This window comes from Panthera leo, chromosome C1 (genome assembly GCF_018350215.1).
Source record: "Panthera leo isolate Ple1 chromosome C1, P.leo_Ple1_pat1.1, whole genome shotgun sequence".
Lineage (NCBI taxonomy): Eukaryota > Metazoa > Chordata > Mammalia > Carnivora > Felidae > Panthera > Panthera leo.
The window spans coordinates 199,391,588-199,407,263 of NC_056686.1; the positions used below are offsets into that span (position 1 = coordinate 199,391,588).

Below are 15,676 nucleotides of genomic sequence, written 5' to 3' on the forward strand. Positions count from 1 at the left end.
AATGCACGTGCAGATAAGAGTCCAGTTGTATTCTATGAAGCCATACGTTAAAGAAATTTGTAAAAGTGTAAAGCAAATACAAAAAATGGTTTTCCTTTGCTTTTTAAAATACAGCAATTTTTTATTAAAAATATCATTCATGTTAACACGTAATGCCTTTATTATTTTAAATGAACTGATCAGTATTTCTTAAACTTCTCAATTTTGATTTCTGTGCAGTAAATATAGATAATATAGTTCATATAAGTGAAGGGAAATGTCCTGTCCAATGAAAATTTAATCATATCTTCTCCTTGATTAAAATCCTTAAACCCCTCTTAGTTTTCAGAATAGAAATATGAACACCTTGTTTACAACGGCTCATGAAATGTCTGATTTAACAGTACCTCCCAAAAACTGAATATGCAAAACTATTTTACTTCAGGAATTCTAGAAAAGTTACTTCTCACATAAGAGTGCATGTGTGTGTTTAAGGATGTTCACTGAAGAATTACCACAATGCTGAAAATATAAATGGAATCTAAATGTGCAACAATGGAGCCTAATTAAATATATCATGATCTATCCTTAGCAAGCTGCAGAAAAACACACACAGTAGAATCCCATTTTGTAAAAAAAAGTCAATAAATACAGGTATTTTTGTGTATGCATAGTAAACTTCTGAAAAAATATACACCAAAACGACAATGAAAGCTAGTTTAGGAATTAGAAAACACTTTCTTTTAAGAGTTTTATGGTTTTACTTTTATATTTAGCGTTTTAATATATCTGAAAATGATTTTGTATGTGATACAAGATAGGAGGCCTACTATATTTCTTTTTTTAATGTTTATTTATTTTGAGAGAGGGAGAGAGCGCACACACACATGCACACGTGCAAGCGCAGCAGGGGCAGAAAGAGAGAATCACAAGTCGGCTGCAGCCTCAGCACAGAGCCCTACGTGGGGCTTGATCCCCCGACCATGGGATCATGACCTGAGCCAAAATCAAGAGTCAGACCCTTAATGGACAGAGCCACTCAGGCACCCCAGCCTAATTTATTTCTAGTTAAACAGCCAATTGCTGTAAAACTTCTGCTAAATGGTCAATCCTTTCCTCACAGATGTGCAATGTTACTTTCTCCTTATAAACTCCTCGTGTATACATGGTACTGATATAAGAGTGCATTCTGTTCCACTAACTTTATTTATTTATTATTTTTTTTAATGTGTATTTATTTTTGAGACAGAGAGAGACAGAGCATGAACGGGGGAGGGGCAGAGAGAGAGGGAGACACAGAATCGGAATCTGAGCCATCAGCCCAGAGCCCGACGCGGGGCTGGTACTCACGGACCGCGAGATCATGACCTGAGCTGAAGTCGGACGCTTAACCAACTGAGCCACCCAGGCGCCCCATAAGAGTGCATTCTGTTCCACTAACTTTAATCTGTTCCCGTGCCAATACCAGATATTGTATATAAGTATAGCATTATAGTATGTTTTGACATTGGGAAGGTCAAATCCCCTCCATTATTTTTTTCAAAACATTTTTTGGCTGTTTTTGCATAAATATTTTTCTAGACAAACTTTAGAATCGGTGTGTGTAATTCTGAAACTACATTAAACTTATACATTAATTTAGGGAAGCTTGATTTTATTTACTTTTATTTTTTTACCATTATTTTTTTAAATTGAAGTACAGGAGTGCCCGGGTGGCTCAGTCAGTTAAGCAACCGACTCTCGGTTTTGGCTCAGGTCATGATCTCACGGTTCTTAAGTTTGAGTCTCGCATCAGGCTCCGTGCTGACGGTGCAGAGCCTGCTTGAGATTCTCTTTCTCCCTCTCTCTGCCCCTCCTCCACTCGCGTGCTCTCTCTCTCCCTCTCTCAAAATAAATAAACTTAAAAAAAAGTGAAGTAGAGTTGACACACAATGTTACATTAGCTTCAGGCGTATGACCTTGTATTTGACAATTCGGTCTGCTATGCTATGTTCACCGCAAGTGTAGCTACCATCGGTCAACATACAAAGGGAAACCTGATTTTAATAAAATTGATTCTCTCCATTGAGGAATAGGACATGTCTCTGTTTATTCATTTTTTTCTGTTTTTTAGTAATACATTTCTTTTTGTTTAGAGCTAAGTTTACACCAGGTATTTCTGTTTTTCCTATTATTGCAGGAAAGGCATCCTTTTTTTCACTATATTTTAAGACTGTGTTTTTAAGACTATATTTTGAGATATTGCTGGCCTTTAATAAGCTACTGATTTCTACATACTTAAATATGGCCCTTAGAGAAAGCACATATGGAACTTCACATAGCCATAATCATCTGGCTTTGCTTAGGGTCCTGGGTACCAACAAAGAACATGTGATAAAATAATACAGCTGAAAAGTGCAATGAAACATTAAGACCATGCTGTTCTTAATTCACACTGCGTTCAATCCTGAATAAAGATCAGGATCTTTATTCTGTGGGCGTGCAAAGCAGGGAGCCAGAAAATAACAGGGGAAATGGTCTGGTAGCAACGGGAGCACTCATGTCTATCAGCCAACCAGACGGTGCAAAAAGGACACCAAATGTTACAAATTTCCAAAGTATAAAAGAAAGTAATTGGGGGTTGGCTGGCTGGCTCAGTGGATCATGCAACTCTTGATCTTAGGGTTGTAAGTTCGAGCCCTCTGTTGGGTAAAGAGATCACTTAAAAAAAAAGTAATTAGGGGCGCCTCGGTGGCTCAGTCGGTTAAGCGTCCGACTTCAGCTCAGGTCACAATCTCACGGTCCGTGAGTTCGAGCCCCGCATCGGGCTCTGGGCTGACGGCTCAGAGCCTGGAGCCTGCTTCTGATTCTGTGTCTCCCTCTCTCTCTGCCCCTCCCCCATTCATGCTCTGTCTCTCTCTGTCTCAAAAATAAATAAAAACGTTAAAAAAAAAAGTAATTAGAATCAATATTATTAGAAATATACATTACCTCCTCAGGAATGCCAATTCGCTTAGCTGGGATTCTCTCAAAGCACGCAGCAAAAATGTCTTCTGCCAAAGGACCATAGTTGTCAACAGCAGTCGGGGAATAAATGACGCCCTATGTTTAAGAATAAAATGAGACAAGGGGCGCCTGGGTGGCTCAGTCGGTTGGGCGGCCGACTTCGGCTCAGGTCATGATCTCGCAGTCCGTGAGTTCGAGCCCCGCGTCGGGCTCTGTGCTGACAGCTCAGAGCCTGGAGCCTGTTTCAGATTCTGTGTCTCCCTCTCTCTGACCCTCCCCCATTCATGCTCTGTCTCTCTCTGTCTCAAAAATAAATAAAAACGTTAAAAAAAAAAAAAGAATAAAATGAGACAAAATAAAGCACATAAAACTAAATTTTAATCTCAAAGACATCAAGGCAGTCTATTGCCCAATGCCAAAAAGTAAGTGGGTTAATTTTTACAGAAAAGTCAACATCTCTAATATTAATTTTTCTCAATATTGTCAAAGAAGTGCAGCTACCATGTTACAAATGGATTATCTGAATACTCACTTTGTGACCTCCTCTCCCTTAATTACCAGACAAGCCCTAGATTTTTTCTGAGTAGACTTGCTTTCTAAAAACATAACTGTGTGAATAGATCAGACAGGCACTTAACTAGGAACAGCGGGACAGGGGAGTCTATCTTCTGCTAAACTTCTGTTTTATAACAGAAGCCTAGGCTATGGTTATGTGAGACTTAGAAAATACAGTATTTTCATGGGTTTTCTCTACAGTGAAATCGCAAATAAAATATTTGAATCCAGTATAAATAAACCAAAATTTTAATTTTTTTGGAATTCTTTTATTTAGCTTTACTAGCTTTCAAGGGTTTATAAAGCCAAGAAAATTACTCAAAAACTGTATAACACACAATAAAGCTATTGGTTATGAATCCATCACTACAGCAGAGGTTACAGGAGTGAGGGAGGAAACCAAAGGGTTTTGGCGGTATTCAGTACTCCAAATGATAATGGGGCACTGTACTGGTTTCCAATGAAACAATTTGGAACTTTTATTTAAAGAGGATAAAACCTTCTAGAAGTATTAAGGTTTAGACATTTAACCTAAAAACATCTTCTGGAGATATATGTGACTTTGTAACACTAACATACCGTTAAATGTTTTCAAGAAATGCACTTCTGGGGGCCAGTATTCGAAGATATCAACAGGAAGAATGAAACTGTAATGAATTTTGTCCTGCAAATACTTGAGTGTAATATGGGTAAGGTGATGTCAGCTGTGAAGGACTGAAGAGATGTGAAATTTATGGCTAGGAGCCTGCAATTTGTTAAAGATGAGATTTCTCTACTCACTTCAAGTCAGTTCTTGCTTAGTTCCCACCCAGTAGCATGGATAACAATATCTATAGATATATGGACAGGTCTGTAGATATTATAACCACAGATGTTATAGTTTCGTATATAGGGATGATTACTATCTTAGAAAAACAACAAGAGACATCACAGAGAAGTGGATTTAGGCTGAGTTTTGCCAGATGAGTGAGATATTTCACATGATATCTCTCTTAAAGTACATAGCCGGTATGTAATACCCAGGGAAGCTTAAGCTATATCTTATTTTACACACACACAAAAATGAAATTGAACATATTGTGATTTGAGCATATAGTGATTTTCCCCCCTATAATTTACAGCATGTTGCTGATAAATTTTCTCCCGACTTCTAAACAATCTTTAACTTGAATTAGACTTCAGATTTTTCTCTCTCTCCTTGTGACGAATTAATGATATACCAAGAAATAACAAAATAATCTGGCAAAATTTGTTCTTTAAAGCAGTGGTTCTCAATCTTCACTGTGCATTTGAATTTCCTAGGTGGCTTTTAAAAATACCAATGCCTGGATTCCATAGTTTGGAGTCAAGTGTACATATTGCTAGTTTTTCAACATTTCATAGATAATTCTAATATATTGTCAAGAATGAGAATCATTGGCTTAATTTAACCTTCTTGACAATCTGGTTGTAGATCAAAGAATGCTTCTTTCTGATTTTATCTATTTTTAAAAAAAATTTTTTTAATGTTTATTTATTTTTGAAGGAGAGAGAGACAGAGCATGAGCTGGGAAGGGGAAGAGAGAGACAGGAGACCCAGAATCCGAAGCAGGCTCCAGGCTCTGAGCTGTCAGGACAGAGCCCGACGCGAGGCTCAAACTCACAGCCATGAGACCCTGATCCGAGCCGAAGTCAGATGCTTAACTGGCTGAGCCACCCAGGTGCCCCTGATTTTATGTATTTTTAAAAACCAATCTTTTCTAGTATACATGAGTATTAACAGATATGTCTATCAACAACACAAATGGAATCAGAAGAGAGCAAGTTGTCAACAGCTTTCATATGGAACGTTTACCTACAGGGGCAACACAGTTGATCCTTATTCCACTGCTGGCCCATTCCACAGCTAAGGTTTTGGTGAGGTTATAAACACCTTCCCTGGAAGCTCCACTGTGCCTTTAGAAGACAAAACATAAAAATTATAACCAGCTTCTGCTGTTTCTCTCGTTAACTGACGGATGTGCCAATGACCTGTCAGAGCCCCACAGATATATTCTTGTTGAGTCTGTCTTTTTGATCCTTTTTCTGACCATGGGGAAGGAGGAGGGTCCTTCAATGTTAAAGCCAAAACACAGTTATCTGGTGGTCAAACAAATCTTACATTATAGGCACACATAACATCCTCCAAAACACCATGACTGTAAAAGAAATATTTTGAAGATCTTTTTATTACATAGAAAAACTAACAAATTGGTAATTTTAAGGGTTACAAATGTGTGGGTTTTGTTTTTTGTTTTTTTGGGTTTTTTGTTTTTGTTTTTGTTTTTGAAAGAGAGAGAGAGAGTGGACGCAAGCAGGGGAAAAGGACAGAGGGAGACAGAGAGAGAATCTCAAGCAGGCTCCAGGCTCAGTGCAGAGCCTGATGCAGGGTTTGATCCCATGACCCTGGGATCATGACCTGAGCCAAATTCAAGAGTTGGACACTCAACCAACTGAGCCACCCAGGCACCCCACAAATGGGGTTATTCTTTAAATCAATTTTAGATTATAAGGGATAAGAAATTCATACATCGGGCTAGAAATAGTATCAATAGGCTTTCTAGACACCCCAAAATTTAAATAAATTTTAATATATTTCCAGAAAGGAAGTGCAAAATATTTAGGCCTGCATCCATATGGGATCTCATGCATAAAGTACAGATATAATGTTGCTTAGAATTTCTACTTACCAGGTCCTCAGAACCAAGTGTGTGAGACCCGGGGGTATATCCACTTCTCACTAAAGACCTACAGAGCCCAACCTTCTTGAAGAAAACCTATCTCTGTTCCAGTGTTGTCCACAGCAACCCTGGCGGGACTCCATGAAGAAGCCAACTTACTCGGTCGGAATTACCCAAGTGATCCCACAACTACCCAATGGGGCCATAACTTCTGTTGCTACTGAATCCAGCAGTCCAGGGTGCATCTACAGAACACGTTCCCGTGTCCCGTCTACTGCCACCAGTGCGAGGGGCCCAATTGCAACACTCAGCTGGGACAGATAATTGAAATTGAAAACACCAGGAGCAAGAGACAGGGGCAGGAACAGACATGCTTCTATAGAAGCACAACCGAGTCCTGACTCTTTCCTTTGAGGAGGACTAGAGGTGTTTGTCCCCTTGCACTCAGCCCCCTGATCACCAGGGTCACCACGTGAGGTGACCTCCTCATAGAAAAAGGCTCAGCAGTTACAGTGAGCCCCTGAAGAAACAAGTGGCAGATGTTCAGAAACTGGTAGGTGCCCGGAGCACCTGGGTGGCTCAGTCAGTTAAGCATCTGACTTCAGCTCAGGTCATGATCTCACAGGTCATGAGTTCAAGCCCCATGTCGGGCTCTGAGGCTGTCAGCACAGCCGGGAGCCTGCTTTGGATTCTGTGTCTCCCTCTCTCTCTGCCCCTCCCCCGCTCATGCTCTGTCTCTCTCTCTCTCTCTCTCAAAAATAAGTAAACATTTAAAACATTTTTTTAAAAAGAAAGAAAGAAACTGGTAGGTGCCCAAGAGAGAAAGCCGCTAGAATGAGAGACAGAGGTGGAAAATCAGAGACAGATATTAATGAATCCCCATCAGGACAGAAGAGATGCTGGACAATTCAGCTTTGGAGTGATGACTATGTCACATGAAGTGCTGTTCCAGTCACTCTTCTGCTAAAGGAAACACCGAGAGGGACTGGCATTTATCTGAACTAGGAGTTGAGTGAAATTATATTTTACCATTTCCGTGACAAGCTCACATCCTCTTTCAATGACCAATTTCTGTATCAGGTAATATCTGAAACCTCTTGCAGTCTGTGTGGGAACAGATTACAAGTAATAAACTGCCTTGAAGGCTGTCACATTGCTTCATTTTCTTCCTGTCATTTATAAAGAGGAGGCAGGAGGATGTACAACGGTCAGTGAATAGAGCACTAACAAATGTTTCAAATGCTTCTGCAACTTACACACATAAAACCATACAGTATATGCTCTTTTTCACTTGGCTTCTTTCACTCAGAATAATTATTTTGAGATTCCTCCATGTTGTTGCCTGAGCTAATAGCTCATTTGCTCTTATTTCCAAGTAGTAGTCTGTTACATAGATAGACTACAATTGGCGGATTCATTCACCCGCAGATGGGCATTTGGGCTACAAACTGTCTACCCATGCGAAATGGGAGTTAGTTTTTTGGCTAATCTTTTGCCCTTGTAATCATGAACAATCACCCAGAAGATCAGCAGGTCAGGCTAAACTCCCCCACATAGATGTAACAGAAAAAATGTAACGTCTTAGGCAACATTAAGAAAAATGTGCCAAGGAGCAACGCAGTTCAAACACACACACAAGATATCCAGATAGCCTTTCAATAAATCAAAAGGTGCTCCATTAAGAAGATCATTTCTTGCCTATCAGAGTTGTCCGGAAGTTGTTAACACACGTTTTGGGTGAGGCTCTAGGGAACATGCACACTCATATTCTGCTGGTGGGAGTGCAAACTGGAAAGAAATTTGGAAATACCTAGGAGTTTTGTTTTTCTTTTTAAGTTTTTTAAATGTTTTATTTTTGAGACAGGGAGAGAGAATGGGGGAGGGACAGAGAGAGGGAGACACAGAATCGAAAGCAGGCTCCAGGCTCTGAGCTGTCAGCACAGAGCCCAACTCAGGGCTTGAACCCAGGAACAGCAAGATCATGACCTAAGCTGAAGTCAGACGCTTAACCGACTGAGCCACCCAGGAGCCCCTGGAAATACCTAAAAGCATTTACCTTTCACCTTCACCCAGCAATCCATCTTCCAGAATGTATGGTAAACATATAACTCCACAAATATTAAACAAATATGTACAGTGTTATTCACTGCAGAATTATTTATAATAGCGAAACGTAGAAATAATATAAATTTCTATTAACTTTGAGATAATATGTGCATTTGGAAAGAGGAATTTGAAAATAAGTCCATAAGTCCATAGTGGTATACCAAAAAATTTAATGATAATAATGATAATTGTAATAAATATACAGATAAGGAAGGAATGGCTATTGCAAAGAAGTCCTTTTATGAATTACCAGCTAATAAATATAGAAGCAATTATGAAATCAGAAAAATTAACATTGCCCCACCATTAACGTAATAAGTGATTCAGGTAAGAATCACCAGTGGTTGCAAAAATCACAATGGAAAACAGAATATTCCCGCAATACCAAAATATCACCCTATAGATTACAGATGATGGACTAATAATAAAGGAATTCAGATCACTGTCTTACTTAGTTAAAAGGTTTTTTTCCGGGATGAGAAAGGATAGAGCATTCAACTTTGTACCTTATGCAGTTTTGTATATATATAAAAACGAGCATGCATGTTTTTATAACACTAAGATAGACCTATTTCATAAAACATTCTATGTTGGAAAATAAAATTTTTTTCATAAAAAAACGGAAGGATTCAGAACTTATAAAAGATATGAAGGAAATCAGCAAAACGATTTTTTTTCTAAACCAGACTTTTTACCTGCTAAATGTGTGGTCTTCAAGTAGCTTCCTAGCACATTGTTTTTCTCTTTGTTCTATGTGGATGTCCTTTTAGATTATTATGAAAGAATCTACTGAGCCAGTACAGGAAATTAGTTCATTGATGGACTTTAAAAAAAAAAAATCAGTTTCCAACATAATATTTTACCAAAATCAGAATAAGAGTGAAATATGTCAAATTCCACTATGGAGTAACAATTCAGCAGTTCTGTCTAAAAATGAATAGGCATATTCACAGTATTCTAATCTAAATTAGCCTAGATTAGTTTTATTTCCACACGTTAACAAAAAAAGATATCTCCAGAAAATGATGACCAGTTTAGCGACATCTGGATAAGGGTTACTGGATAAAATATAGAACATTCCATTAAATTTGAATTTCAGATAAATAACAACAACAACAACAACAACAACAACAAAACTTTAGCATAAAGATGCCCCATGCAATATTTGGAACAGACTTATAATAAAAAATGTAATGGAGCATCTGTTTTTCTTTTCTTGGTAAATCTGGCAAGTCTCATATGGATGGAAATTTTTTGGAAGTACATTTTCAACATTCAAATAAAGGGAATAGCTAAGTATTGAGATTGAAACTTATTAAAGGATTAAGGATCATGACTTATGAAGTTTTCTCCACCCTACTCCCCCCTATTCAGAAGACAAAACCCAAAGATATAGAAAAATATACATATATGTATGTGTATGCTTACACAAATCCCGGGAGTCCATTCTTAGTAAGGATAATGATATTGACAATAGACCCTCCATGTTCTTTCATCCACGAGCTGTAAACTGCAGGAAAAAGACCAGTGACAAACGTGTGACTCTCATCCCCTGTCCCAGCATGTTGCTTTTTATTTTAAAATTTTTAATTTCTGTTTCCTTTTTATAAAAAGCCTGATTGGGCATAATGTAGGGATCACAAAATTCATCCACTTCACGTGTACAACTTCAAGACTTTTAATAAATATACAGAGTCATGGAACCACCATCACAATCCAATTTTAGAATATTTCCATTACCCCCCAAAAGTTCCTTGGTAGCTTTCTGCAGTTCAAGCCATCCCCAAGCAAACGGTCATCTACTTTCTGTTTATATAAATTTGCCTTTTCTGAATATTACGTATAAAGCAAAACACACAATATGTGGTCTTTTGTGTCTGGCTTCTCTCACTTAGAATAATGTTTGTGAGCTTCATCCAGGCTGTAACATGTGTCAAGAGTTAACTTTTCTTGCCGAATAGTATTCCATTGAATGGATATGCCATATTTCATTTATCCATTCACCAGCTGATGAACGTTTGGATTGTTTCCACTTTGAGGTGATTATGAATACAAACCTTTATGTGGACATATGTTTTTATTTCTCTTGGGTGGAAGTGCTGGGTCATATCATATGGTAGCTGTAGGTTTAACTTTTTAAGAAACTGCCAGACTATTTTCCAGTGTCTCCACCATTTTACATTCCTACCAGAAATACATGAGGGTTCCAGTTTCTGCACACTGTTATTGTCTAACTTTCTGATTACAGCCATTCTAATGGGTATGAAGGGATATTTCACTGAGATTTTTTTTTAATGCTTTTATTTATTTCTGAGAGAGAGAGAGAGACAGAGACAGAGACAGAGCAAAAGTGGAGGAGGAGCAGAGAGAGAGAGAGAGAGAGAGGGAGACCCAGAATCTGAAGAAGGCACCAGGCTCTGAGCTGTCAGCACCGAGCACGATGCGGGGCTGGAACCCATAAACCACGAGATCATGACCTGAGACGAAGTAACACACTTAACCAACGGAGCCGCCCAGGTGCCCTTCACTGAGCTTTTGACTGGCATTTCCCTAAGGACTAATGGTGTTGAGAATCTTCTGATGTACTTGTTCATCATTTATATATATTCTTTGGTGAAATATCTATTTAAATCTTTTGCACATTTTTTAATTGGTTTGTTTTCTTAACATTGAATTCTAAGAATTCTTTTTACATTCTGGATACAAGTTCTTTATCAGATATGTGATTTGGAAATCTCTTCTCCCAGTTTATGGCTTATCTTTTCATTTTCTTAATGTTATCTTTTGAAGCACACACGTGTAATTCTGATTAAGTCCAGCTCATCAGTTTTTTTCACCTTATGCATGGTATTTTGGGTGGTGTATCTCAGGACTCATTGCCTAAACCAAGGTCATAAAGATTTTGTCCTTTGTTTGCTTCTAAAAGTTACAAAATTTTACTTTTTGCTTTTAGGCCCACGGTCCATTTTGCACTTGGGGTTTGCTTTCACTTATGGTGTGAAGTAAGGGTCTTTTTCTTGTATGTGCATATCCGACTGTCCAAGCACCATCTGTTGAAAAGACTGTCATTTCCCCAAACAAATGCCTCGGTCCCTTTGGCAAAAATCATAAATATAACGGTTTGACCACAAATATAAGGATTTATTTCTGGACTGTCAAATCTGTCCCAATGATCTATGCATCTAGCCTTATGCTAGTACCACACTGTCTTGAAACCAAGAAGTAGAAGTCCTCTAACTTTCTTCTGTTGCAAAACCGTTATTTCTGAAAAATTTTGAAAATTTCTAGAAATTTCGTTATTTCTGGCTGTTCTGAGTCCTTTGCACTTCCACGTGTATTTTAGGATCTGTTTGTCAATTTCTGCAAAAATAATAGAGACTGCACTGAACCTACAGATCAACTTGGGAAAAACTACCATCTTAACAATATTGTATTTTCTAATTCACAAACATCAAATGTTTTCCCATTTATTTTCATCTTCTTTCATTTCTGGCAGCAACGTTTTGTAGTTTCTAGATACGAGTCGTATCCTTTTCTATTCTATCCTTTAACTTCATTCTTTAAGTATTTTACCTTTTTTGAAGCCCCATTTGATATTTAGCCATCAAGTCCATTCATATAAATCAAGACAACGCCAGAGATGTTCCCTCAAGACTAGCTTTAACAGAAACCTAATTTTTAATGATATTTATTTATTTTTTTAAATGTTTATTTATTTTTGAGGGGGAGAGAGACAGAGGCAGAGTACAAGCGGGGAGGGCAGAGAGAGAGAGAGAGAGAGGGTGACACAGAATCTGAAGCAGGCTCCAAGCTCTGAGCTGTCAGCACAGACCCTGACACGGGGCTTGAATTTAGGAACCCCAAGATCATGATCTGAACTGAAGTTGGACACTTAACCGACTGAGCCACCCAAGTGCCCCAGAAATCTAATTTTTAGAATGTAAAGGCCAGAGAACAATTCAAGACCCTCCTATTAAAAGTTCAGGCAAAAATAAGAGTGCCTTCCAATTATTACTTAATGCTTTCTAGTGAGTTCTGACCAATTCATAGACTATGACAGAAAAAGCAGGCAAAGCCACTAGAAAAGAAGATATAAAATACAGTCTTTTAAAATTCTAAGACAATTCTTTCATATTATTTTCACATTATTAATTTTTTTAGATTTTATTTTTAAGTACTCTCATCACCCAAGATGGGGCTCGAACTCCTAATCCTGAGATTAAGAGTCATGTGCTCTACCGACTGAGCCAGCTAGGTGCCCCTATTTTCACATTTTTCAAACTGGGATATGTCTTACAGTTGGTGGCTTCTTAAGATACACATGGCACTGTTTGTACTTTCTTAGTGATATACAAAATGGTGCATTTCTGAATTGACTATATCTTTGATTCAATGAAATACAGTATTTATTTTTAGACAACATGATTGTACGTCTAAAACACCCAAAAGACTAATTTAAAAAAAACTGTTAAAGCTACAAATTGCTAGATAAAGTTACAAGCTCAACTTGAAAAAATAATTCTTCTATAAACCAACAATAATCCAGTTGAAAAATAATTGGTAAACAGCCCATTCAAAATAGCAAGAGTCATCAAAAATACCTAAGCATAACCTTAATTAAAAAAAATATATGAAAAAAAAAATATATATGAGTTCTATATGACAAAAACCACAAATCTTTGCCAAAAAATATAAAATAAGTATCTATTAATAGAAAGACATGCCATTATGATATATTCATTACTTTAGGGTAATAATTTCCCAGGTAGACACATTTGTCAAAGCTGATTACATTACACTTTAAATGTTAATTTAATATTTTTACCTCAATAAAGTTGTAAAATGTGAGAAAAAAAAAAAAAAGGAAGACATGCCATTATGGAAAGACAATATTTAAACATGGTAACTATTTTCAAATTATTGACAAATTTAACACAATTCCAACCAAATTCCCCACCAGGATTTTTGAGGAAAAAACCTGAATATAAAATTCATCTGAAAGAATAAAAGGTCGTGAATAGCCAAGAAAAAGTTTGAAAATGAAAATAAATAAAGCACTGCGTGCCATACTGAATATCTAAAAAACTTATTAAGAAAAAAAAAAGAAAGGGGAATAAGTTTATTTAAATCACCCTAACACAGACTTTCTTCTTCTGTTAGCACTCTGACATCATTGTTTTTCCCCTGACACTTTTCCTGGGTATTACAGGAATATTTCTTGACGCTATTTGAGAGAATCAGACGCCAATCACAAGTACAGCTTATTTACCTGTGCTTCAGACCAACTGGCTATAAATCAGAAGTTCCTATGAGCTCTTCCTTGGATTTGACTAATCTGCTCTTGAACTCAGGAAACTAGTTCACTCACTAAATTACCCATTTGTTACAAAGCATATTAAGGGATATGAACCAACAGGCAGATGAAGAAATACACAGGGCAAGGTCCTGAACAAAGAAGCTTCTGTTCTGTGGAGTTTGAGACTGGCATGGTGTCACATGTTCTGATTTAGCAACCCTATCCTTTGGTTTTTCATTTACAGAGTTGTGACTGATTAAATCTTTGGTCACTGGTCACTGATTTGACCCTTACCCCTCTCTGCTGCCCAGAAATCAGTGTTGGTTCCCTATCAACCAGCTCGTACCCCATCTTTAGGGAATTTCCCAAAGTCACCTCATTAACATACTCAGTTGTGGTTGAACAGGGCTTGTTATGAATAACAGACACTCATTTCACCCTTACAGTCCTAAAGCCATTTCAGGTACTGAAGACAAGAAGACCAAGTGTTATAACAAAAGACTTAATGCTCAGGAAATTACAAGGGCCAATGGGAGCTATGAACCAGGAACTGGAGACAGACCAAAACATACACTCATTACAAATCACAACATCACAGTCCCCAGTGATTCTGGAACTACCATGTTATCCGTAACTACCTACCTGAACTTTTTACATGAGGGTGAAACAAACTATCTTATTTAAGCTCCTGTTTTTTTCCATGGTCTCTACACTGGAACAGCTAGTCACAACTGATATAAAGCTTTATATTGCTGGTTAGATAAAAAGGCTGGGAATGTCTGCAAGCCTTTGACTTAGAGATATTAAGAAGATAAAGCCTAACCCATGTTGGGGTAAAGACCCTTTTGGTTGGAATTATACTTGTTCTGTGGGTTTTATCATAAAAATGTCTTGGAAAGCTTGCAAGAAAACCCTTGAGTTACTCAACTTCAGGAGTTGAGCATCACCACCCCAACACATGACTTTCAGTCCAAAGTTAATGAAGTTAATGAACAGGCCCTTATAACAGATTCATTTCTTTAAAACAAAGCGTGAGAGGTTTTTAGGTTTTTGTTTTAAATTTCAGGGACAACTTTGTAGCTATATCTTTGTACAGATCCATAATAATTTTCTCATGACAAATTCCTAGAAATAAAATTACAAGATCAAAGCATATCCATATATTATAAATACTGCCAAATTACTATCCAGAAAGGGAACAACTTACATCCCTGTGTTGTATGGGAATGAACCAGGGCAGTAAATGTTGATGATATGGAGTTTCTGAGCCTCTAACAATTCTCTTTCAAGATTTTCTATAATCTTTAAATAAGGACACTTTGACTTTTTTGGGTTATTGATCATACTTGCCTGCTTTGCACATGTAGAAAGTGCCCGTCAAGTTGGTTTCGACCACAGCATGCCATCCCTTTGCACTGATGTGTTCTGCAGGAGACATGAACTGGCCTCCTCCATTGTTGACCAAAAAATTGATCTTACCATAAGTATCTAAGGTGGATTTGATCAAACTGTTCACCTGAAGAAAAATGTTAAAAGTAAGCTGGTTAATAACCTCACTTGCTACTTGGACCGATAGCTTGCTCTAGAGAGGGAAAGAACTTGTAGTCTGTAACAGGAAATGGTAACTCTGAGTACCATAATACCCACAGATCAGAAAACTAAATTGGTAATTCTGATGACAAGATTTAGCCAAGAGCCTGGATCACTTCTGAATACAAGCCTCCTGAATACAAGCACTTCTGAATTTGTAAGCTGTAAACCCAGAATAATGAATAGTACTAAAATAGGTTAATGGCAACATTAAGAAATGACTTAAAAGGGGTGCCTGGATGGCTCAGTTGGTAGCGCATGTGACTCTTGATCTCAGGGTTGTGAGGTCGAGCCCGATGTTGGGTGTAGAAATTAACGATTACTTATAAACAAAACTTTAAAAAATTAAAAAAAATTTTTTTTTTTTAAAGAAATGACTTAAAGGGCAAAGGGCACAAAAGGTAATCTCACTGAGACCACATCCTTTCTTTGCTTCCTGATCTTGTTTCTCTCCATCTCCTTCTCT

General features: G+C 37.6%; 1 protein-coding gene across 1 annotated transcript in view; it reads right to left on the minus strand.

Annotated features, from left to right (window-relative positions):
• PECR (peroxisomal trans-2-enoyl-CoA reductase) overlaps nucleotides 1-15,676 on the minus strand; it is a 28,415-nt gene that overhangs the window by 8,341 nt on the left and 4,398 nt on the right. Inside the window, exons 3-6 of the mRNA XM_042950090.1 lie at nucleotides 14,971-15,136; nucleotides 9,753-9,834; nucleotides 5,358-5,454; nucleotides 2,950-3,060 (exon numbers count right to left, since the gene is read on the minus strand). Coding sequence (XP_042806024.1) covers nucleotides 2,950-3,060; nucleotides 5,358-5,454; nucleotides 9,753-9,834; nucleotides 14,971-15,136 — 456 coding nt within the window. The remainder of the gene's footprint in view (nucleotides 1-2,949; nucleotides 3,061-5,357; nucleotides 5,455-9,752; nucleotides 9,835-14,970; nucleotides 15,137-15,676) is intronic.